Source organism: Cyprinus carpio, chromosome B5 (genome assembly GCF_018340385.1).
Source record: "Cyprinus carpio isolate SPL01 chromosome B5, ASM1834038v1, whole genome shotgun sequence".
Classification (NCBI taxonomy): Eukaryota; Metazoa; Chordata; class Actinopteri; order Cypriniformes; family Cyprinidae; genus Cyprinus; species Cyprinus carpio.
This window is the reverse complement of record NC_056601.1, coordinates 5851760-5878276: the sequence shown is the minus strand read 5'-3', so window position 1 is coordinate 5878276 and position 26517 is coordinate 5851760. Positions and strand designations below refer to the sequence as shown.

Here is a 26517-nt window from a genome sequence, read left to right as displayed (position 1 = left end):
ATTAACTTTATCAAATAAAAATATTGCAAAATATTGCATGTTGATATCACAAAGGTTGCACGCACTATAGCCTATCTATTCCACTTCACAGGTTACATGTATTTCTTTTTGCAACACTCAGGCCTTTCCTGAATAGCCAGAAAAAGCTTTTTGTTCAACAACAGTGCTGTCACTCCAGGACAGTGCTTTACAATCTCCAATGGACTGGTCTGGCTTTATTGTCACGCTTGCTTTTTGTCATTACATCACAATTATGAGTTTGTTCATACAGGGGAAATGGAAAATAAAAAAGGAGGGGGTGGGTGGGGGTTTTGGGGGGGAATGTAGGTCAGTGGTGATGTGCTCTGGGCAGCTAGTCTCTGCCTTTCCCTGGATGGGTCTGTAGCTCAGTCTCTGTCTCCACCTTCCCCCATACACACACGGGCAGTGGGCAATTTCACACTCTCCTAGCTATTTGCTGTTTAATCTGATGCCTAGTAGATGAAGGTGATTAAAATATATATATATATATATATATATATATATATATATATATATATATATATATATATATATATATATATATATATATATATATATATATAATTATTGCTTCATTAGCCAAATGTAAAAGAAATATGAAACCATATTATGCAATTTTTTTTTATTATTTTATTTTTACTTAGAGAAAACTATAATTAATAAAAGTTTTTCTTCCCTACATTAATACTACTGCTGTTGTTTAATTTTCACCTGATATATCACACACTGAAAAAAACTCTCAGTTACTGCACATTAATCAAACATTGGGTCATTGATAAATATAGTAGCTATATATTCTATTATAGCTATATTTGAGGTCCAACAGTTTGCAATTATATATATATATATATATATATATATATATATATATATAATATATATATATATATATATATATACATATATATGTTTTGTCTTTAAAGGTGTTTTGCTCTATATAAGTAACATTTCTAGAGATTTTGAAAGTATGTTTAAAACTAAAATACATAAACTTTAAAAAGTATCCAAACATTTTTACTCCGTTATGATCATCCATGCAGTGCAACTCAATGTGGAACATTCAGACAAACTAGGCTACCAATAATAATAATAACTTCTGCTACTAATTGTAAAAGCAATATATTAAAGGAGAAAAAAAAACATAAAAGTTAATAATATGATAGGTACGAGAAGAAGAATATTTTCTTTAGAAAATGGATAAAACTGTCTGTGCGCGTTGCGCTGGTGTGCGCGCAGACCGCACAGTGTCCGTCTCTGCTTAATCCATCTGAAGACGCTAGAAAGTGGGCGGAGCGGAAAGTGTCGGTCCAATCCGGGCTGCCGTAGCCTGCTGCGTGCTCTCCCGTGCGCTCGAGGAGGCAGTGAAAACCTCCGGTGGGTATATGCGCTCGCAGATGTCATGTGAAACCCCGCATGCTGGCCTTACCGCACAACTGAAGAGTCCGAGCACCGCTTAACGCACCTCTGGAATGGTTTTGCACAGTAGTCTCCCGCTTTGACGAGACCAAACTTCACCACCGAGGATTTTGTTTTTTTTACTCTGGTTTATGTTTGTTTCTTCATGACTGACGCGTTCGGGAGCGAGTCGCCACCACTATGCGAGGTAGGACTACAACTGTTTGTGACAGCTCATTTAAATAATCAAGTATAGGGTGTTTTTTCATCCTCATCCCACAGTCCAGTCCCCACAGTTTGTCCATCATCCCTAGTACTGTCTGTTTAAAGTCATAACGACGTCAAGTGGTTCATACGCGGTCTATGATACTTAAATTCGTCAGATTAATCTGTATGTGGATAAAAAAAAATACGCTGTTTTTGGTCAGCTGTGTTTCATATTCCCGGGAGCAGCAGGCCATAAAAGAGAAATAAACCGCACATCATTCCCAGTCTCGTGTTTATGGAGACTTCATCAGACAGAGACAACTTTACTCCAACTTTCCTAAACAGTGGATTTTATTTATGAGCCTATGAAGACTCAGCACTGAGTATCTTCCTTTGAGTCTTGGGCTTAATTTACGTGCATGTGAGAAAATACAGCTTCTTTTTAGACTTTTACAGATTAGAAGATTAGCAAGGGAAACAGTTGCACCAAACTTACCCATGTTATTTTTATTCATTTAGTTATTTAAGTAATGTGGGTAGTGTTTTAAATCAGACCACCACGGTGTGGGTAAAGTGGAGTTAGTGTGCGTTCTACTGACCCATTTCCGTCAGTCAGGCGCCGCTGCGCGCTGAAAGCGTCGAAGTGCAGCAGCAATGTCCGCGCGAGTCCAGTGGAGCAGTTCTTCTCGGACTCTTTCCAGTTACACCTGTGATAATATGGTACTAACAAAAGCAGAAGTGTTTGTAGACTTTTTATTTAAAAATGCAAATATGTTTTAATAATAAAAGTGTAAAAAAGAACGTGGCTTGTATCAGTCAGAACGCTTTAGTTTATGTCGGAGTTCATGTTTTAAAGTGTAACATATTGCTGTTTTATTTGCTATAGAATTATGCTATAAAGATGTTTTAAGTCCTCTTTTCAGTTTGTGGATGATAATTTGATATATATATATATATATATATATATATATATATATATATATATATATATATATATATATATATATATATATATATACAAGCTACCTCTTCTAAGTTACATTTAAAAATCTTTAAAATCATGTTCATGTATAAAATTTACAGTTCACGGCCAGATCTTTATAATGGCATTGAAATTAGATTATTAGACAAAAAATAAAAAAATAAATAAAGATGTTGAACTGTTAATTAAAATGTGGATTAAAGTAATCTTTTGACAGACAACTGATTGTTTAAAATATAGGTATTTATATTGTAAGCAATCTTCTGCTGTTTTCGTTTTTTTTTAAGTAATTTTCGTTTCATAGTAAAATATGTAAACAAATACAGCATACAATGCACGCGCATGACATTACACGAAAAAAAAAAACCTTCAGATTTTTCATATGTCGACTTTTAAGGGTCTAGGCAGCTGTCTTTTTCGCCTTTTCGTTTGAAAGAATTAAGTTTAGTGCGGATGCCTGCATGGGAAACACCAAAAACTCAGTTCTCCATCTCTGTGTCACGCCCCCAGAGCACCTCTCTGCTTCTCTTTCTGTGCCCCAGAGGACCGTGTCAGAAAGAATCCCATCAGTATCAGGGGCCTCTTACCGACCCCGACTCTCCGACACTGACCTCAGCCTATAGCGCGGGCCTTTTCAAATAAAAATCAAACTTCGTGAGCTAATCAGATCTAGAAATGCAATCTGCTTACAGTCTTGTAAAATGTCCAATTACTTTTGAAGTTTGCATGGACATCATTTTTAGCAACACGTTCCAGATATAGAATTTTTACACTAGGTTACAGCCTACTTGTCTTTTTAATGTCATCGACATGACGGAAGCAATTGCTATTATTTGTTTTATATAATTACGGAGATAATCCGTTTAAAGGTTTTTTAATTATTATAAATTTTGCTTTTTATATTTACTCTATATTTTGTGTGGTTCAACGGCAGAGAAACACTTTACTCGATATACAGTATTGAGAAAAAGAAAATAGCCTAAATCTTTCACCAGTTGTTGATTTAGATAGGCTAGTAAAAATGAAATATAGTTATTAATAATTACTAATGGTGGGTGTTAAATACAACACATTCATGTTTATAATTAATGTATGTGTTTGTCGATTACACTTTTAAGCTGATAATGAGAATGCACAACAGAAAGTTTTTCTTAAAGGTCCAGTTCACCAAATCAAATAGAAATTGTCATAATTTACTCAAGTTTATGTAGTTTCAAATCTAAATGACTTTTTTTTCTCTGGTGGTTCACAAAAAAGAGATGTTATGACAGTCTTAGTCACCATTCAGTTTCATTGCATCTTTTTAATCAAGACCAAGTATGGTGATCGAGGCTGTTATTCTACCCAACATCATCTTTCATGGAATTAATAAAGTCATATGCTATGATAAAAATATGATTTTAGAGGAACAACCCATTTAAGTGTTGGGAACAGCTATGATTTTTTTTTAAATATTCAATTAATCTATTTTGTTTCATATTTACTGATTGCTGGGTTTGTGATATTAAATATTAATTGCACTAAAATATATTTATAAGAGGTAGAAAATTATACTAAAAAGTTTTTGTCGACTGGCTTCACTAGTGCACTAGTTAGTTTGTTGTTTTTGTGTTACAGGGTGTCATTTGTGTACACATAGATTGGTCAAAACATTTATCAGGTTGCTTCATTGATCAGAGATGGACTTGCAGTGTCTTCCAGTGCATATATCTGATGGACTGTGGTACCCAATCTAGTAACTCTAGCTCTACATCCGCTTCAAACCTTGTCTTCTCCATTACAGTGCACAGTGCTGCTTCAGGGCTGGTGTTAGTTTTCCCACAACTCTGTCACACGCAGATTACGTTCAAACTGCATTCGTACGCACACATACATACATACACAACACGTCTTGATTGCTTGACCCCTGTTTTCGTTGTTTGTCTTTAAAGAACAGCAAAGAAACATATCTGGCCTGTGTTTACTTCACATTTGGCCATAATTTCCACAAATGTCTCTGAGCTGCATTGCTTTGTCCATGCTCATTTCAGTCCTTGCTGCACCCCTAAAACTCTGAGCCACAGACACAAAGATACGCATGAACTCCCAATGCCAATAGCTTTTAGCATCACATTGGGTTCCAGAGTGAGAGGCCGTCTCTTCATCGACCTGCTTGGCGTTGCGTGGCTCAGCTTGCAGAAGAGCAGGATCAATATGCATGGCCTGCTCAACCATGAGAGTTGTATTCCAACTGTAATCTAACATAAACCGTGTATATAGATATTGTAGTTGTGTAAAGCAGAGGATCCACTTGATAAATCCCATTAGTGTATGTATATATTGCTTACCAAAGTGTGTTTTAAATGTGTTTTTTATATTACAGTTCGGCGGCGGATCAATAAACACAGCATTGTTTGTTTGACTGACACCATACACATGACCACATCACAGACATGGATTACGCATTGCAAATCTCTAACCAGGCAGTAGGCCAACAATAACTAGGTAAAACTAGCAATAACCAGCCGCTGCTGCTACATCCAGTGTTTTCAATGAATTAAAAAGACTTGATATACATATAACCGTGAAACTGCAAGGCAGAGTCTATCCGATCGTTCACTTTGAAGCCTAGGTTTCATCATCTGGTCAGTTGTTTGTTGTAGCTGCTAGTTTTTTTTTTCTTTTTGCTTTGCTGACTAATGGCTTGTGCTTACGTAACCTGTGAAAGATTACACAAAGAAAACCAAGAGATGTAATCCCCTAAAGTGAGGCAGAAACGGAGTTGCACAGCCAGCACAAAACCTAATCCATTTAGTATGTTGCGTTCTTTATTCTCCACTCAGTTTTATGGGCCTTTACACATTAAATAAAGAATTCTGGATGCAGCGTAATTGTAGATCTGAGTTTTCCTTCTAGCTGACTACATAATGTCAACCAGATGTCTTGGCATCTATTTCTGAGTGAGCGTGTCGGCTTTTGTCCCCTGTGGTGTTTTTGTGAACGCACCTTTCTTGAGTATCGACTGAGAATGTGTGGACTAGAGTGTGTCATCTGTTTGCTGAGCCCTTGTTTGAGATGGTTGAGTGTGCATGAGAGAGCAGATCTGCGAGAGGCTGAACTGTAAGACTAAACATGTCCGTTTAATGTTTGCATTTTGCCCTCCCTGCGGTACTGCAGCAGTGGCATTTCTGCATGTTTTCTCTGCTTTGCTGCGTGTCGGATTTATTAGTTCTCTTCGACTGGTCTCACCCTTCGCTAGGTGTTCATTCATTCAGTAATGTGCGCTTTGGAAAGTGGCACCTGGGGCTTTTGATATGGTGCAGGAGGGGAGCTGACATCACTGGAGATCATTCTCCAACATGACAATGATGTTGCATGCTGAACTTACGGTATGAATTTCATGGTCTTTTTTGTCTTGAAGTTTTTTAAAATCATGATGGTTTTGTCCAAAAGTCAGATTCGGTGCGATATATAGTGGCCAGAAAATAACTTACGAGGATTAATAGGCTTACTGTTCCACCTCAGGCCCGGAGGAAAGAGAAACTTTGTCTTATGCTTTAGAAAGAATTAAAACACATAGTTATGTAACACTGAAATCGGATCTAGAGTATAGCTCTCTCTCTCTCTCTCTTTCTCCTGTGTGGTGTATGGGTCGTGTGCCCACTGCTCACAGTTAGTTTCCACTTCTTTCAGTTTCAGCTGCATCAGAAAATACTGACATGTCCACAACAGGGTCCAAAATAAAAACACAAATATAGTGGGGTCCAAAAGTCAGAGACTACTAGTGCAAATGCTTTATCCCCCTTATTTAATACAAAATATTTAATTACTTATTGTTATCGGCATAATTTGTGTGATAAATTCAATTTTAAAAAGTACTTCTAAACTTCTAAAGTTTGTATAAAACCTGAAGATCATGTTTTCTAACATGATTTCTGAAATGATCCGAATGTGCTTCAGTGGAAGCAAGAACATTTGACCATCTGCTCAAAGAGTCTCTTGATCAATGCCAATCAAATTTACTTATTTAATTAACAATCTGTACAAAGTCTTAAATATTTCTTATTCATTTCCATTTTTTTAAATCTAGTATTTCCAGCAACTTTTAAACTTCAGTTTATATGCACATAAATCTCATTCGTCTGTTTTAGGAATCCTCTAGGAAAATTACTTTAGGAACGGCATTGAGAGGAAATGTCGAACAAAAGGTGCGTAACAGAAGTACTATTTGTGCGAGCTTTTGAAACAGAGGCCCTTAAAAGAGATTTAGATGAAGAGCAAGAATGATCTTAGAGAAAGCTTAAGACAGATAAGGATACTGAGATGGAGTGATCAAGGGAGATGAGCGAGACAGAGAGAGAGAGAGACACTGTGCTCTCAGGTGAAGAGAGGCCTTTAGATTGTGATCAATTTGCTTCTTTCAGAGAGGGGCTCCTGGGGCCACTTTGGGGAAGGACCTCGTTACATGGAATTAAATTGTGGCCTAAGGCGAGCTATCACCATCCCGTCCTGAGAGGAAAGCTGTAAAGAGGCATACGGAACACACACACACACACACACACACACACACACACACACACACACACACACACACACACACTACGATATACCAAAATTTAGAGAACAGGCATTTTGATGAATATCAGGCCAATTTATAACTATAAATATAAATCTATATTTAGCTGTTGAAAGGACCAGATGTTTCCATACACATGTAATGTGTTACAAAAAATGGTGATGTCCCAAACCAATAAATATATATATAAAGTTATATATATAATATATAAATATATAAGTACAGATGCATGTTAGATGTGGGAGGCATTCAAATTATTACCATGGGTTTTTATTAAAAAAAAAAAAAATATATATATATATATATATATATATATATATATTCTAATTCGAAAGAGAATATCACTTGTGCTATTTCTGAATAACACCTGAATTGAATGCATTCAATTTGATAATCTCCTTTATAAATTTGTCTAAATTTGTTTCTTCAGCATTACAATACATCCATATTTACTTCCTTTGACCAATCATGTTGGATTATGCAATTCTGAAGAGGGAAGAGTGAGAGAGGACACTGTCCAAACACCCAGATATGACACGGCTTTGCTGCCCTTAGGATGAGTGACTTACTAACCCACTTTAACCCATTGGGTCACAGTGACAAACCTTGCTCTACGAAGCCTCTGCATGCCTCACTGTATACTGTAGCTCACTAGCCCCTCTCTCCATGCTCACCGTTATACTGTAGCTCACTAGGCCACACATGACTTTATTGACATATATATATATATATATGCCCTTATATATATATATCCATATTTATCCATTTGACCAATCATGTTGGATTATGCAATTCTGAAGAGGGAAAGAGTGAGAGAGGACACTGTCCACACCCAGATATGACGCGGCTTTGCTGCCCCTTAGGATGAGTGACTTACTAACCCACTTTAACCCATTGGGTCACAGTGACAAACCTTGCTCTATGAAGCCTCTGCATGCCTCACTGTATACTGTAGCTCACTAGCCCCTCTCTCCATGCCTCACCGTATACTGTAGCTCACTAGGCCTACACATGACTTTATATATATATATATATATATATATATATATATATATATATATACAGTATATATATATATATATATATATATTGTCTGAAACTAAAGTATTTTGTGTCATGTTTTGCTGATGGCTTATCAGAGTGAAAACACTCATTCATTCCAGCTTTGCACACGCAGACATACACACAGTCAGTGAATTAAAGAAAGTTCAAAGGTTCATGAGGTCAAATAGGCTGTGTTGGTGGAGGGCAGGCAGGTCATGAAGGTCAGACTGATAGAGCACGAGTCCATTGACTTCCACACAGTTTCTTGATACTGTTTCTTTTTGTCTGGGTTCCAGCAATTCAGGTTTGTGAATGTCTTTGAGGTAAAACATGCAACTGTTCACAATGACAAGGATTAAATCATGGGTAGTCATGAGTCTCTGTGTTTGCTAGTAAGGTGTTCTTTGCTTTATGTCACTATATTAGACAAAACAGGTGAATAGGCTAAAAACAAAATAATATTCCAATAAAATTTGACACGTTGCTATGAAACCCTGCCAAGTTATTGCACAATTACCCTTTTTTTAATTACAAATTGTCCCCAAAACATGAAATATTAGTATATGAAATACTGGGAACAGAGTGCTTTTTGTTTGTTTTACTTATGTTTACACACAATGTGTAAGAAAGAATCAAAAATTAAATATTTAAATAAATCTTTATTTTTTTGTCATGTTTGAGAACCTGTGTGGAAAGTTGGTTTCTTGGTTTGTGCATGTTTAGTGGAAGCTGAGATGACAAAATGCATCAATTTTGATTACATTTTGAATTAAATGTATTTTAAGTACAGTACAAGCACCTCTAATTCAACATCTTGTTTATTTCATGGTTGCTACAGAGTGTAATTTGTTAAGGAAAGCTAAAAATTTAATTTGTGAATGAAAAAAAAAAGCCTCATATTACTTGATGTCTACCAAGGCTGTTTTTACCGTTCAGCATATGAGAATAATTTCTGAAGGATCATGTGATGCTGAAGACTGGAGTAACGGAGTAATTACTTTATATTGTAATAATGTTCTATATTATTGTATCTTATAAATGCAGCCTTATTGAGGACAAGAGAGAGACTTTTAAAAACATTAAAAAAAAAAACTTTTGAATGATAGGGTAAATGGTTTACTTGTACATTCCCCTATTAACTACTCTTAAACAATAATGATTTGCAATAATGAGCTTCAGTATTGCAGTATACAGTGACTGGTTGAACACACAGCACATTTATTCTGTAATGTCAGATATATGTTGTTTTATATTCTTCAGATGTTGGATTTGTGCCAGCGTGTCCCCTTCTGTAGCCTCATTGAGGCGGCCAATCACATCTCAGATCAAAGATGCTTGAGTCTGGCACAGCTGATGACAAGCCAATGGGGAAATGCCTGCAGCCTCATCAACAAATACATATTCTGCATTAGAGATAAAAGCCCTGCAAACTGTGGCACATACAGTAGAGAGCACTTTCTAAAACAGGTATAGAGATGCACAGACAGCCAACGTAGTGGGGTTAGTATTATTTTGGTATGATTGAGATACTATTATAGTTTTTATTAATATTTAATATTTTAAAATAATTTGAATACATTTTTTATATTTTCCATTTTCATTTTTTGGTTTACTAATTTTGTTTTGTGTTTTTGCTATTTAATTATTTAATTAGCTATTTTAGTACATGAAGTTAAACTTAAAAAAATAAATACTTATATGTTTTATCTTAGTTCAATGTGTATTTTATTTCAAGTAAAAAAAAATATATATATGGTTTTATGTTTAGTTTCTGTTAACTCTAAGTGGGGTAAGGGTATTATTATTATTATTATTTTTATCATTGCAACCGTCTTTTTTTGACATAACATAAAAGAGGCTGTCAAAGAGGCATCTGAAGGTCAGTGATAAAATTAGCCTATACAAGCACAGAAAGCACAGCGTTACACAGAGCGGACTAAAAAAGTCTACAGTGTGAGCAGGTGGCACAGAAGGCTTCACCAAAATGACCTGAAGTGTACCGCAAAACCCAATTACTACTGTATGTTATTCTATAGACAAGGACATGCAGAGCAAATGCATTGAATGGATCATTTAAAAAACCTGGGTTTCAAAACAATATATTGCTAATAATAATTAGCTCATTTACATGACTTACTAGAACCCAAATGCTAAGGATTTTATGTCAAGGATTATATCAATGAGCCAAGAGACTGTCCGGAAGATTAGTTATGCTGTAGGAGTTTTATATGGATGGAGTGGGTGGATTGGCTGTTTGGCTAAACATAGACAAGCTGGTCTCTTGATAACTTGAAGACTTTATAGTGCTTTTTAGTTAAAGATAATGCAGGTGGTCAGATACTTACATCTAAATATTTTAAAGGACCGATTGGTGAAAAAGTGGAATAAAAGTTGATTTCCCTGTGGAATTGTCCTAATTATTTTCATAGCAATACACAGTGGGATCAATGTTGAATCAGAATGCTAATGTTGCTGACAGTGAGTAAGTGCCCAGGGCCTTCATCTCAGAGTCATTCCCTGAAGGAAATGATGTAAAACATGGATGAACACCACATGCTGTCGCAGGCTGCCCCTCTGCAACCACTACCCCTTAGGCCACTGTCAATCTGGACAATGTGCCACCTAATGTTGACAAGCTGCCATTACACTGACCCTCTCACCCCAGCTCACTCCTAGACCTTCAAAAACACATGCACATTTGTCTGTGATGGACAATCTCAAACATTTCGAGTGCGATCGCGTCCTCTAATGTTTGTCTGTATGAAAGAAACATGGATTGTCGACATGCTCACAAGTGTGAGTGCTGAAGATAATCTCCCACCTACACGATGTATTAGTATCACTGTTTAGCATATCCCAACAAGGCTTTGGAATATCATTGGGCCTGATGCCAGATGACAAAACAACATCTTATCATATCCATACAGGCAAGATTTACAACAAAGACTTCAAATGGCCTTCCATCTGCAGGCTAAAATTAAAAGACGGCGACATTATCAGTATATTCACCTGAAGGAATGCTGCAAACAAGGTTTGTGGGTATCATTGAGGCAACTGCCAAATATCATCATCATCATCACATCAAACTAATACATATAAAATAGTACCACACATGGGTAGAAATCAGAAGGAAGCTGTTGGTGCATTACTCTGAAGTTATATATCCATCACATTTTTAGGAGAAAGCACATGTGATGATGTTATCATTTAAATTATGAATTACAATATTATTGCATTGTAGGTCGCGTTGGTACACATCTGTCACCCAGACAGCTGCTATCAACACCAAATATTTATTGGTGTTCTCCAGCATGTACGGGTGTGTATGCGTTATAATAAATTAAGTTGCAGGGGTGCTCATATCCACTTTAATGAAGCTAATTAAAGAACTATTTAGAGAGAGAGGGAACTACTCCTGGGACAGAAAAGAGCTTAATATCATTAGGAATCAATTATACAATCCACGTGTGTGTGTGTGTGTGTGTGTGTGTGTGTGTGTGTGTGTGTGTGTGTGTGTGTGTGTGTGTGTGTGTGTGTGTGTGTGTGTGTGTGTGTGTGTGGGTGGCTCTTTTTTCACCCACACACAAATTAAAGGACTAAATTCCTTTAAATTTCCTAAAAAATAAATTCAAAAGACCTTATTTACTCCCCATATGACTTACTTTCTTCTGTTGAACATAGACTAAAAATGTAATATTTGAATAACATCTTCTTCATATAATGAAAGTGAATAAGTGTCCGGCTCCACAATCACCGTAAAATCACCAAAATATCATAAAAATGCTCTGTATAATTCATACACTACATTTGAAACTGAAGCCATACAAAATTGTAAAGACAGGTATAAGACAGGAAATTATCCATGAATAAAGACTTTTGTTATCATCATATGTCCTTGAATATACCCTAGTAAAAAAGTTATAGATTTAAAAATACATTTACTTCATACTAAGTTCAAATCTATTAACATATTTACTGACATATCACTTGAGACTTACTAATATTAAAATTATAATTAAACTTTATTTGGAGTACTACTTGTGCACAATGTACATTTCTTAATATTAAGCCTAAAATATGTTTTAATGTTACTATTAATGTATGATTGTACCTGAAGTATACTTGCAATAGTTCCATTTTAGCACAATCAAATATACTTCACTATATCTTTAGTTGGACTTCAGCACCACTTCCTCACAATTAAAGTGCATTAAGTACAAAAATTAGTTGTTCCAGTTTTGCAAACATTAAGTATACAAGGTTAGTATAACAACGGTACAATTGCAGGGTATTTTTATTAAGCACATAAACATTTAATTGTATTTGTAGTGTACTTAGCATGAAATAAATGTATTTCAAATACATTTTAGTATATTTATTTTCCACTTATCATTTAATTGTAAACCTTAACCTCTTAAACCCAATGTGGGCCGCTGCTAAGTTACTTGACAACCACTTGCTTTACCAACACAAGATAGGTGTCAATTTAAAGCTTAGAAACTTGTGTTTTGTGCATGAGCCACATGTTTCTCAAAAGCACTGTTGTTTAAATGAATAATGGCAATTAATTGATCATTAATTCATTGCATCCCATATGGACTACATTTATGCTACTCTTATAGTGCTTTTATGTTATTTCACATATATGTATATAAAAACATGGTATGTTTTGGATAATGAGGGTTTAATAATGGCAGAACTTTCATTTTTTGGGTAAACTACTCCTTAAATCACACACTCTCTCATATGTGCAGTATAAACATAATTTATGCAATATTTATGTGTTTAGTTTCCACTCAGTTAACTTGTGTGCAGCTAAACTGTGAGGCTAGCATGTGCGGTATTCCGCCGCTCCTGTCTGTCCTCGGCTAAGCCTGCAGGGCTGAGCTCCTCTTAACCATGGAATCGCCAGCACTGCACTCCCTCTCTTACGTAACCCTCTGATAGGCCTAACCCTTATGCGTAACAGCGGACAGGGGCACGGAGCCTGCGAGAACAAACACATGCTCATTTTTGTGCAATAATAGCGTCGTTTATGAATGTATAACATTCACGCTAATTCTTATTCCTTGGTTCTGATGCTTTTCGACAGATGCAAAATGCACATGTCTTGGTGTAGTTAAACAGAAAACAAATTTGTAAATCTCTAATGGTTTTAGCAACACTAAGATGTTAAAAATCTAAAGAGGTAGTTAAATCCGTCGCTAACATCCCTCTAGGTTTTTCTATTTACATATTTCATCTCATCCTTTTAGGTTTTTAATCTCTTAAGGAAGTCAAATCAGTATAGGTGCCACAATGACAAATGTGCAGCATCGTTGTATTGGTAGGGATGGTGATGACATCATGTCCTGTTGGAATGTCATGGTGGTGTGGATGATTGCTCTGACAGGCAGACTATACAGGCCTCCTACCCACAAACCCAGGGAGGCTGTGGTCGTCCTGGCAACAGTGACACAGACACGGACGTCTCCTTATTTCATATGACAGGTCTACACACACAGGCCCTGTGGCCATTCTCACACAAACAGACACTTCCAATATATTAATTCAGACCCAAACACACTCATACTCAACACACAAACCATTTATTAAACACGCGTGAGCTGAATATATTTCTCAACTTCTGTAATGCATTCGCCGATTCAAATTTGGATTTGATAACAGTAACTAAACGAATTCTAACACGATATAAACACGTGCAGCATTGCATATTTTATCGATGGTCAATACTGCTGTGTCCTAGCGATCCAGCGCCCTGCTTTTAGAGGGCTATAAATAACTTCACAGCTTTTGTGTGCAGTTTAAGGTTAAAAGAGTTATTTACAGCACTGTTTTTTTGTATGAATGTGTTCAGGTTTCTATGCTCATTTGACCCAGTTTGGCTCTGGCACTGGTCAAAGTGGGTCACGAGAGGAACCGGTCCAGTGTTCGGAGTCTGGGGCCAATGGCTTTTTACCACACACAAAGCCTGAACATTTAAGTACCAGAGCATTTTACACTGCTGAAAACACCATTCTGTATTATTTGGCCTTAAAAGCAAGCACAGGGTGTGCTAGTTTTTCTTTTTAAATAACTATTTTCACATGTCTTACTGTGTCCCTGCAGATGATAATATTAATGTCTCAAAAAGAAATGCAGTGATTACAGAGTAATTAATTGTTCTGAGGAGCCCTAAAAGTGTTCATAACTCATTCTAATGAAGTAAAATGAAAACACTCAGGAGCATTCATAAGTTACTGTTAAGCAGAATAGTTTCAGTTTTGATGCAAAACAGGTAAAGGCACAGTTATCCATATAGGAATATTTTTATGGCATGCTGTCAGTAACCACATCCATTCATCTATCTATCATTAAAAATAGTACGTTTAGTCATTTAGCAGATGCTTTTATCTAAAGCAACAATGAGGACAATAGAAGCAATCAAAACCAACAAAAGAGCAATAATATGCAAGTGCTATGATAAGTCTCGGTTAGCCTAACGCAAATGTAAAAGATACTAAATCAATTTGCCAAAAAGACATTATAATGTATTAAAAATATTATATTTACTGAGGTATTTTTTGTAGTTGTTTTATCATTTCCCACCATTGTTCTACGGCTGCACTGCACAATTAACCTATCCCATTAGAACACTAAAATGTTCTTTCTAGATTTTTTTTTCTCCTGGTAAAAAAATTTGCTACAATGTTGAGTGTAGAACGTCACCTGACCAGACCCGGAAAACAGGTCTCATCGCTTCCGCTTGTCGGAGAACGTATTAAATAACGCCAATATCTGTGGACTTTTAAGGTAATCAGTTAAACTAGCAAGCTGTTCTTATTGTTGATGTTTTATTACATTTTTATATGTAAATGTTAGTGAAAAGAATCTTTTTTGTATCTACTTTGAAGGCATCTTGAGTAAGATAGCTTCATATTTAACAAAGCATATAAAAAAATGCTTGAACTGGAAGCGATGAGACTCATTTAACAGAATATGGAAGTCTGTTGCGCATAATCCCTATTGCCAATCCTGCTTCACATTTCAAACAGGGGAGTCAATTCAAGGTGACATTATCATGGGAACGACCTTGCTTGTGGTCCCTGTAGCTGAGGGTCATTGAGGGCAGACACCCACCCCCATAACCACCAAACCCACAGACACTGTGGCTTAAGTCTGTGTTAGACAGAGACAGGAAGAGACCAGCCACAGCTTAACCAAGCAGCACCAGTTAATGTATATGTGTGTGTGTGTGTGTGTGTGTGTGTGTGTGTGTGTGTGTGTGTGTGTGTGAGTGAGTATGTGTGTGTGTGTGTGTGTGTGTGTGTTAATCCCATTATACTGCCCACAGTGTGTGTGTATGTTTATGTGTGTACATTTAATTTTTCATATATCAATAAATGTTGCACATATTTCACAAAAGCAAATATTCACATATCATTCAGAAATCATGTGTATGCATATTCACAGTATGAATATAAGATAAATACTGGTCAGCGTATAATATATACTCTAGTCAGCCTGTCTGAGTTTCTATTCTCACAGTCAGATTAGCAGCGCACACACATAACTAGAGATGCACTCACACTTCCAAACCTCTGAGCTTCACACTGCGGTCTCGAGTCAGGTGTGTGTTTGCATCTACAGTGCTTCTGTCTGAAAATGAAGACAGACGTTGTAGGTAAGAGGACATTTCTGGTTTAAAGAGGTCTTAGTTTGTTTTGCAGTTAAAATATCACTTCACTTTCAAGCAAGTACAATATAATTTCATTTAGCTCTTTTATGAAGAACTGCTCTTCTTAATCATAAATCTGGCTGATAAAAATAGTAGTTGTGCTTTATGCATTTTATGTCATTTTTACAAATATTCATTTATTGCTTGATTTCTTTTGTTTTTATGTATTATCTTATTCTTTAAGTCAATTTCCTGTAAACTGTGCAGAGATGGAAATATACTCAACTCATAAATGTCAAATTGTGTAAACATTATGTCAAATTATTGTACATATATATTACTATGAAAAAATTTAACCATTTTGATCTGGCTTTGATCTAGCTCAGATGCGTATTTTGTATGTTTAATTGATTTAATTTAAAGCATAAATGCGTATAAACTAATATTGCATTTAAATCTTAGATCATGAAACTCATGATTGACATTATATGACGTCAGTTTTGGTAAATTGTATTGTGAGTGATGGAACTTGCATGAAACTCACTTAGCAGTTCTTCTGCATCTAAACTATATTGAAATTGCTTCTGAGACTGCTGTTGCATTTGTATTTGTTTCATTAGCGAGCTGCTTGGACTAATTGTGTGTTCCTGTGGTCCTAAAGAAAACAAAATCTACATGCAAATGTACAAGAATAAAATTACTCATAACAGTAAGAAATATAGCATTTGTTCTTTTATGTACATTTTTATGCGATTATAGGCAGATGTGAATTTGCGTTTGAGTGAGGAAAGATTAATTGAGAATTGCTGCATCAGATAAGCCAGTTGAGAGCAGGGGAACAAGCATGTGTAGAAATAATTTAGGATTAGATTGGGTGGCTAATCTCTTTATTGTGAGTATGCCGTCTCAGCAGGGAGATGGGTTTCTCTCTCAGTCTTCCTCTCCCTTGCTCTCTTTCTCTCTCTCTCTCAAAGGTTTTCCGTCTCCTTTTATCATTTCTTTTACATTTCCTAGTGACACGTGCAAGAGAAGGGAAGGTTGGAGCTGAGCCTCACGGCCATGTGTTTGTATTTGGTTCCTCATTAAACAACTTGCCATATTCTGGTTACGTAATTCAGTGTGTAGCTTGCCTTGTACATGTGCGAGGTTATTTTCATCAAGGAAATCTCTCAAGCATTATGCTTCAAATGGATAATGGAAGAAGAAAATTTGGACAAAAGCACAGATGAGAATCCATTTTGGTGAACCTGAGAGAAATGCATCAAGGGGTTTGGACCTTGACTCACATCTCTCGGCTGGTCTAATGTTTCTCTTTCTGTCTTGAAAGAAACGTACATTACAAAATGTCAAAGTGTCTCGACACAAATTTAAAGGGTACATCACGGTCCACTCTAAAAGCGACATCACTCTTAGAGTCAAGGTGGCCATTGTGTCACCTGAGAGGAGTCCTGATGTGCATCCCACAGTCTGCATCGGGCAAATAAAGTCATATGGTTGCATAACTGTATTTTTGTTCATTTCTGTCTGTTTTCAGCCCAAATTGAAGTCATACCATGCAAAATCTGTGGAGACAAGTCATCAGGCATCCACTATGGAGTCATCACATGTGAAGGCTGTAAGGTCAGTGAAAGATGTGCCATTTATTCAGTGCAATTGTAAGTCATCATCCAGGTGTTCCAGCCATTCATGGACTTTAGAACAAAAATAAAAAATCAATACTTTGTTTTGGAGGAAAGCTATCTAAGCATTCTTAAAACAAGATAAAGTTATCTAATGCAGTTTAACTGTTCAATATTACGACCTGATTTCAGAGAATGAATGATTAACAATGACAGATTATATTCATATTATTTTTTCATTTATAATAATAATAATAATTCATTTTATTTATGGACACCTTTCAAATCACTCTAGGACACATAATAAAATACATAAACAACAAATGAAAAGAAAACAATACACAATAATAGACAAAACTTTATCAATCAAAATAAGCTAATCTTAGTTTTGACTAGAACTATTACAAATGACTTGAGGTAAGGTATTCCAAAGACTAAAGACTATATACTGTTTTCATTCTAGACAGTATACTGTAGGTTAATTCTCAGAAAAACAGTGCAAAGCTGTCACTGGGGCAGTACCCTAAGGTACATAAGCCAAAAGGTACATATTTGTACCTGATTTAGTCCTAGATGGTACATTTTTACCTTAATAAGGTACTAATATGTACTTTTAAAAGTACATACACAAGTACCCACCCCAGTGACAGTTTTTTATTGACTGATTTTTCTGAATGTCACGTTATCTAAATTTTCTGTTGGTGTCCACTGTAGGGGTTCTTCAGGCGCAGTCAACAGAACAACGCGTCCTACTCCTGTCCCCGTCAGCGCAACTGCTTGATTGACCGAACAAACCGCAACCGCTGCCAGCACTGTCGGCTCCAAAAGTGCCTGGCTCTGGGCATGTCCCGGGATGGTAAGCGATATCTTATTCTTTCTTACAAACGAATAGCTGCTTGTCGACAAGCTGGATTGATCTTATTGATCACTTTAAACCTGCACTAATCTTATGCATTTTCTTTCGCCCTCCCCCATATCAGCTGTTAAGTTTGGCCGTATGTCCAAGAAGCAGAGGGACTCTTTGTACGCAGAGGTTCAGAAACACCAGCAGAGGCTGCAGGAGCAGCGGCAGCAACAGACGGGCGAAGCGGAAGCCCTCGCCCGCGTTTACTCCTCCAGCCTCACCAACGGCCTCAGCACCCTCAACCACGAGATTGGGGGGACATATGCCAATGGTCACGTCATAGACATGCCCAAGGGTCAGCCGAACGGTGCTCCCGGTGGCTACTACGGCATGGACTCCACGCAGGCCAGCCCAGATCAGTCAGGACTGGACATGACTGGAATGAAGCAGATCAAACAGGAACCCATTTACGATCTCACCCCTGTTCCCAACCTTTTCACCTACGGCTCCTATCAAGACAGCCAACTAGCACCAGGAGTGTCTATGGGGGAATTAGGTACAGAATTAAGTTCATGGTTCATGGGTTTTACATATTTACCTTGGTTGCTAGAAACAGTGGTCCTATATTCTGATTTTCTCTTTACAGACCGAATTGCACAGAACATCATAAAGTCCCACCTGGAGACGTGTCAGTACACAGCGGAGGAGCTTCAGCAGCTAGCCTGGCAGACGCACTCCTATGAAGAGGTCAAGATGTACCAAAGCAAGGTGTGAGGTCACTCCCTTAACGAGCAAAGAGCTCAGTTTATATGCTTAAACACTTTCTCTGTCCCTGAATCTCACTCACAGCGCCAAGTCGTACATTCATTTACATGCTTTTACACCTGCTGCTGACTCTCTCATCTCTCACCCTTTAACTCCGTACTTCGTTCCCTCTTCATAGCCAGATTGCACGCTTGAGATCAGAGTTCATTAGAGTATCTCAGCCCCCTGGAGCTGATCCTATCCCACTTTCGCACTGATACGGAGAAAAAATGAAAGCCAGAGAGCTAACGGATTTAGCTAACGAACACTCAAAGCACAATAGGGGAGGGTGCCAGACGTACTACAAGCCCTCTTCATTTCCCTGTGTCAAATGGATTATGGGTAATTACCGAGAAGCCCTTTGAAATAGTGCCTATGAAGATTCGCTATACAGGGAGAGAATTGCAGAGCTCACAAAAGCAATTTGCTGATATCACATTTTCAGTATTCTGTGTGCTCTGAAAGGATGTTTCATAAATGGGAAACTACAAATTCTGCCTTTTTTGTCGGTTTTTCATGAGTACTGAAAATTTCAATCATTACTTTTTAAAAGTAAATTAAAGAGTCAGAGTGTACTCTACAGAAGAGATAGGTCTACATTAATTTTTTTTTATATATTAACACTTTTTATTCAGCAAAGTTGCATTAAACTGATCAAAAGTCCTAGTAATGACAAAAAAAACCCTATTAAATAAATAGTTCATCAAAAAATCCTGGAAAAATGTATCAAAGTTTTCATTGATACACTGATAATAATAATAAAAAAATGTTTCATGAGCACCAAATCAGCAGAATAACAGAATGATTAGAATGATTCCTGAAGGATCAGAAATCTACTGAAATCTAAAAAAATCTACTGGCTACAGAAAATTCAGCTTTTTCATTCCAGGAATAAATTACATTTTAAAATATATTTAAAAAAGTTAAGGTTGTTTTAAATTGTAATTATATTTCACAATATTATACAGTATTACTAGTTTTACTGTGTTTTTTATCAAATAATTGCAGCCTTGGTGAGCATAGAAGACTTCTTAAAAAACAATACGTCCTGACTTCAAACTTTTGATCCCTAGTGATATTTGTGATTTCTTTAAATATTTTTGGATGTGATTAGACAATAACAATTATCAACAATGATAATAATTCAAATATTTTCAATGCATCAAAAAAAAGGGCAATTACTGAAAGAAATGTTTCCCAGAAGCATGCAAGAATTTATCCTGAACACGTCACAGATGACAAGCTTATTCATGAGGCTTATGTGTGTGTGTTTCAGACACGGGACGTGTTGTGGCAGCAGTGTGCTATACAGATAACTCATGCCATTCAGTATGTGGTAGAGTTTGCAAAGCGCATCACTGGCTTCATGGAGCTTTGCCAGAATGACCAGATATTACTTCTCAAATCAGGTGAGGAATAGCCTCTGCCAAAACACACCACACTGATACTGATTACGATTGGCCTGCTTAACACTTTTCTCACATTCTCAGGTTGTCTGGAAGTAGTGCTGGTCAGAATGTGCCGGGCATTCAACCCTCTCAACAACACAGTTCTGTTTGAGGGGAAATATGGAGGCATGCAGATATTTAAAACTCTAGGTACAACTACTTCCTGTTGTCTCATTTATATTATATTTTCTGCATCATTTACAAAATGTACATGAAGTAAAAATAGTAGAACATCATGTTAAAGGGTTAGTTCACCCAAAAATGTAAATTCTGTCATTAATTACTCGCCCGCATGTCGTTCCAAACTAGTTAGACCTTCGTTCTTCTTCGGAACACATATTAAGATATTTTTCCAAGAGCTTTCTGACCCTGCATAGACAGCAACGCAACTTACATGTTAAAGGCCCAGAAAGGTAGTAAGGACATTGTTAAAATAGTCCATGTGACATCACGAATGCGCCGTGGTACTTTATTGAATGCATGTCAAAGACTGACACAGAAGAAAATAAATTGTTAAATAAAGTCATTATTTTTGTATTCTTTTGCACACAAAAAGTATTTTCATAGCTTCATAAAATTAAGGTTAAACCACTAGTGTCACATGGACTTTTTTAATGATGTCCTTACTACCTTTCTGGGCCTTAAACATGGTAGTGCAGGTGAGTAATTAATTACAGAATTTAATATTTTTTGGGTGAACTAACCTTTTAATAAAACTGCATTAATTGTAAATTATTAGTGATAATTTAAGCATGCAATCTTATATACTGTATTTACCTCCTGCAGGCTGTGACGACCTGGTCAGTGCAGTGTTTGACTTTGCCAAGAGTCTGTGTTCACTGCAGTTAACGGAAGAGGAGATTGCCCTGTTTTCTGCTGCAGTGCTCATTTCTACAGGTCAGGCCTCAACAGTATCTTAGTTAGTACATAAAGATGTGTTCATGTGTATCATGAGTATTAATGTGACCAGATCAACATTTAGTATGTTTATTTAATGAAACTATCGTCTGAGTCCCACACATAATAGCAGATTTCTCAGCATTCCTGCAGTGTTTTCACACCAGCAGATATTAAAAGATGATTCTCTTGCATTTCTAGATCGGCCGTGGTTAATGGAGCCCAGGAAAGTGCAGAAGCTACAAGAGAAAATCTACTTTGCCCTGCAGCACATCATGCAAAAGAACCATCTGGACGAGGACGCGCTGGCCAAGGTAGGACGTCTCAACTGACCGTGACACAGTTCAAACAGGGACTGATCACATGACTGATGTAACTCAAATAGATTGCTGTTTTATCATGTGCCCCTTATTCCTCTGTACCCCGTTCTGCAGCTGATTAGCCGGATCCCCACGCTGTCGGCTCTGTGCACTCTCCACACAGAGGAGCTTCAGGCCTTCCAGCAGCTCCACCCAGAGACGGTTAACATGCTGTTTCCCCCCCTCTATAAGGAGCTTTTCAATCCTGATGCCGCTGGCATCATGCCCAAATGACCGCACACGTTCACACACACACTTCACAAAGTCTTTCATTCAACAACCAGAGGTGTTGCAGAGGATGAGCACTGTGTCGCAGCATCCGCAGATTTTGCAGCCACAACAAAAAAGAAACTCTAGGAATGTCCTGCACTTCAAAAATCCAATTCAGTTTCACCGGTACAGTCATAAGAATGTATATATGCGCCAGCAGCAAAAGGCGCCTTCCATTTGACCAGAAATGTACAGACTTTAGGACAATTTAAGCTGTCTTTAAATTGGGTAAGTTAATTTGTTTGTTTGACTTTTCTCGCTCTCTCTCTCTCTCTTTTTTTTTTTTTTTTTTACAAAATATTGTTATATTGAAATGAGAAGGTGGGAAGTGCATTCAAAATGATAATGTAGTCTTTCTCTAGTACAAAGCGGTATTCCAGTATTAAATCTTGTTCTGTTAGTCATAATTTAAAAACAACAGTGGTCTGAAAGGCCCGTACCTTGTCTATGTAATTCTCTCGTATTTGTTTTGTAGTTTTACCTGTACAGAATATGTGAAGTTGAAACTGGTATAAGGTTAACGGGGGACTAACTTTGTTTGGCCACGTTTAAAAGCCTTGTCTGGGCTATGTAGATATGTATAAACGGCACCACAGCATTAATCCTACAACTAAGGATTTTTGAAGTGGAAAAATAATTGATAATGGATACTTTTCCATACAAAAGTAGAGAGATATATATTTTGCAAAAAAATTGTATGGCCGATTACCATCTTGTTAGTCATAGCTGCAATAACAGTTTCTGTAACTGCTGAGAAACAATCCGGTCAAATGTGACTTTATGGAAAGCCCTCAGAACTGCTTCGAATCTATTATCCTGTTTGCTCTAAATGCCTCAAAATGCTGTTTTTACTGCCAGAACTAATATAGCACTAGTGTAGCTGAGCTGCAGCCATCTGTCTGGGAAGACATAAATCTCTAGTACATGATCATTTACTGCCACTGATAAGAAGTCAAAACTAAACTCTTTTCTGCCACATTCATAGACTATTCTCTGACCTTATTCTTAACCTTATGCTAAATGTAAAGCACTCATTCTTATTTTTAACATCATTTCATTAATGCTGTCTGTGTTTTTGGCAATGCATAATTCAAGATAAAAAATCAGTCAAAACTAAAAATGATGTTTTTCAAAGAAAACAGTCATGGAATTTAAGCGATCAATCGGAACACTGACGTACTTAAAAAAAATATATATGTATAGATTTCAGACATTCCATTTTTTAAATCATGAGTCCTGAAAGATCACAATCAAATCGCAATTCCTATAAATTAAGTTCCTAGTGAATAAACGGAAATTTCTATTTTTCATGTTCTTATTTATGTATTTATTCTTTAATTTATTTATTAACTTTTTCAACACAAAGTGCTACATTTAGAAATAAAAAAGGAATATTCTGATTAGGAGATTGTCTTGGAGTTTACCTGATTACGAAACTATTTTAGCAAAGCAGATTTAAATACGACACTCTTAGACAGTCATTCTTAAGTAACCACATATAAGTTTCCTGTGAATCAATATTGCTGAGCATCCTTAACTGGCTGTAATCCACTGTTTGACAATCATCTTAACTATTCATATTGCAGTATAGAACAACAAAATGCAGCTACTGTAGGAAGACTAGTAGTTCTTTGAGGGCAGTTTGGGTTTGGACCCTTCCAGTCCTAGGTAAATCTTGTAAAGTACCACCTCATACCACCAGGTGGAGATACTGAGAGCGCTTTTTCCTCTTCTCTTGACCTGTACTCACAGGATGTAAAGCCATATGTCAGTTTCTTATGAAGGAAAGAACACAAACACACAAGCTAGGAGTTGACATGTGGTTATACTGATCGGTGAATTTTTAGTACGTCTTGATGCATTTATATTGTGAAATGCACTTGAAAGCACTTAACAATGAATGATTAATAACTACAGATGGTATTGGTATTTAATACATGCACAAATGTAGTCTGCTGAGAAGCAATCACACCACCTGTTCAAGTCCTCTTACTGAACCAAACGCTCTCAGCCCAATTTTAGGGGATGTTTCCAAGTCCTTCAGTGTCAGTTTCCTGTTCAAGACAATCATTTCTGGGTGCATTTTTTTCCCGGCACCCATCTCAGGGACTTCTCTTTTAATGTTTTCAATAAAAAGAGAGTACTATTTAAAAAAAAAATGGACATTTTTAGGGAATAAAATACAATCACAGCGGTTTCTTCACATACAAAACCAACCCAGACAAGGCTTTGGTGTGTGTGTGTGTGTGTGTAAAGCGTATACACATCGTTGAGAGGTGAAACAAGCTCGACTGCAGAACAGGCCTCGTTGCACTGCGTTGCTTGTTGCACGTCCCAGCAAACAGCTCTCTCTCTCTCTCTCTCTCTCTCTCTCTGTAAATATCGATGTGCAGCAGTGTACTAGCAACGGTGCCTGTGCTCCAAATTAAAACGTTGTAATTATTAAGCATCTCCTGAAATGAAATGGATTTTATGTAAGTTAGATTATTTATACTGAGCATGAATAAGCTGCTCTCTATCTATTTCTATGCTCATTACAGAAAATGGATTCAGTCAGAAATCATTTTAAACTTATGATGAAGGCTTTTTTTTGTTTTTTGTATTAGACTGTGAATTGAGGGCGAGAGGAATTTGTATCTATATGAGAGGTTCAACACTGTTAGGTACTGTAGCAATAACTGGAAGCATTTACTACAGTCATCTTTGCATTCTAAGATTATTTTAATTTTATTATAATTCTATTATTATTATTAGCCTATTGTTCAGTTATTCTTGCATGCCGGTTCATAATAATGAAACCTTTGGGCTTTTGTGTTTTTTATGTGTTGCTGATGAAGGGTGGGCAATGGGGAGGGGGTGGAGTTGGGCTCGGGCTCGTTTTATTCTGAATGTTTCTGGGTTGGTGTTGACGGAACACAACACACCCTGTTCATTCTGTTCGCGCACACAGACATAAGCACAAAGTATTTCTTACTGTGTAGAAATAAAATAATATAAGGACACTGAAGGTCAAAACATACTTTGCGCAAGTATGCGTCTGCGCATGCGTACTTTGAGTATGTTTTGGCCCTTACAAATGTGACCCTGGACCACAAAACCGGCCATAAGGGTAATTTAATTTCTATTTTTTATTTTATTTTTTAATTGAGATTTATACATCTTGGTTAAAGCTGAATAAATAAACTGTCCATTGATGTATGGTTTGTTAGGATATATTAGGACAAGATTTGGCCGATATACAACTATTTGAAAATCTTGAAAACCAAAAGAAGTTCTTAGCAATGCATAGCCTATTACTAATAAAAAAAAAATAGGTTTTGATATATTTACAGTAGAAAATGTACTAAATATCTTAATGGACCATGATCTTTACTTAATATCCTAATGATTTTTATAATATACCTGTGCTACTTATGACTGGTTTTGTGGTCCAGGGTCACAAACTTGCCAATTCAAGTCTCCTATACCTCCACTAATCGAGGATGAATATATCAACTATAGGCATACACCAGTCCTACACTTGAAATGAAGGAAACAACATGTCTGTGTGTGATTTTGAGTGTATACCTTTATGTGACCACAGACAGCTATTCTGCTGAACACTACTGATGCATTCTACACATTTCACTTTTTTTTCCTTTTCTTAAATATTTTTGTTAATTTATGAATCAGAATGTGTCTGTCTCCCTCGAAGAAAAACAACAACAACAACAACAGCAAAACAAACAAAGGTAGCATCTGTTACCAAAACCCTTAAGACTGTACTTAGCGTGCAGCATCTTTTTATGTACTAAATATGTAAACATTTTTGTTTTCAAGTGCCATAGCTAGTGTGAAGTGAAGCTGAATGGCATTACGGGGTAGATGCTTTACTGTATAAGTTGTTTACTTGAGAAGCAATCAAAAAGTGGAATTCAGATGCAAGTGTGAATATTCAAACAACCAACTGTTTGTTGTTCATGGAGAACGGGCTCTGATTGACAGAACTTTAGCGCATGTCCACAATACAAGTAAAGCACATGTAGCAAGGGAGGGTGGGGGCTTCTGTTAACTTGCCAACAGTCTGAGTGTGTGTATGTGTGTTGTATGTACTGTGTATGTGAGTTGGGCTTTAAGACAGTATAAGTGAATGGTGAATAGCACTTTGTGTGATGGACTGAATATGTGCGCATGTGCTTGTTTGAGTCGGGGAGGGGTTGAGTTTGATGTGCGAGCATTGTGAAATGGACATGTAAAGGTACTGATTAATCGAGACCTTAAAGTGTCTCCTCCATGTTGTATATATTAAGCGAAGGACTTAAGTGATTTTTGTTAAATTCTATATTTTATGGCTTTTGTAGACATTTCTTTGTGGGATAAAAAAAAAATAAAGAAAATTTTATGGATGCAATCTCGTCTTCATTTCATTTGATTAT

The 26517-nt window shown here is 36.7% G+C and overlaps 1 protein-coding gene across 2 annotated transcripts; it reads left to right on the top strand.

The window, feature by feature from the left end:
- Positions 1 to 1389: 1389 nt before the first annotated feature.
- LOC109083844 (nuclear receptor ROR-beta-like) lies at positions 1390 to 26487 on the top strand. 2 transcript variants are annotated; one of them, XM_042723868.1, is made up of 10 exons: positions 1390 to 1624; positions 17396 to 17481; positions 18195 to 18336; positions 18461 to 18880; positions 18971 to 19092; positions 20405 to 20537; positions 20619 to 20726; positions 21363 to 21473; positions 21675 to 21787; positions 21908 to 26487. In XM_042723868.1, the coding sequence occupies exons 1-10, from the start codon at positions 1618 to 1620 to the stop codon at positions 22064 to 22066; spliced, it is 1401 nt and encodes a 466-aa protein (XP_042579802.1). In that variant the 5' UTR covers positions 1390 to 1617; the 3' UTR covers positions 22067 to 26487. The 2 variants fall into 2 exon arrangements, with proteins under 2 accessions (XP_042579802.1, XP_042579801.1); XM_042723867.1 differs by lacking the exon at positions 1390 to 1624 and adding an exon at positions 15809 to 15867.
- The last annotated feature ends 30 nt before the right edge of the window (positions 26488 to 26517 follow it).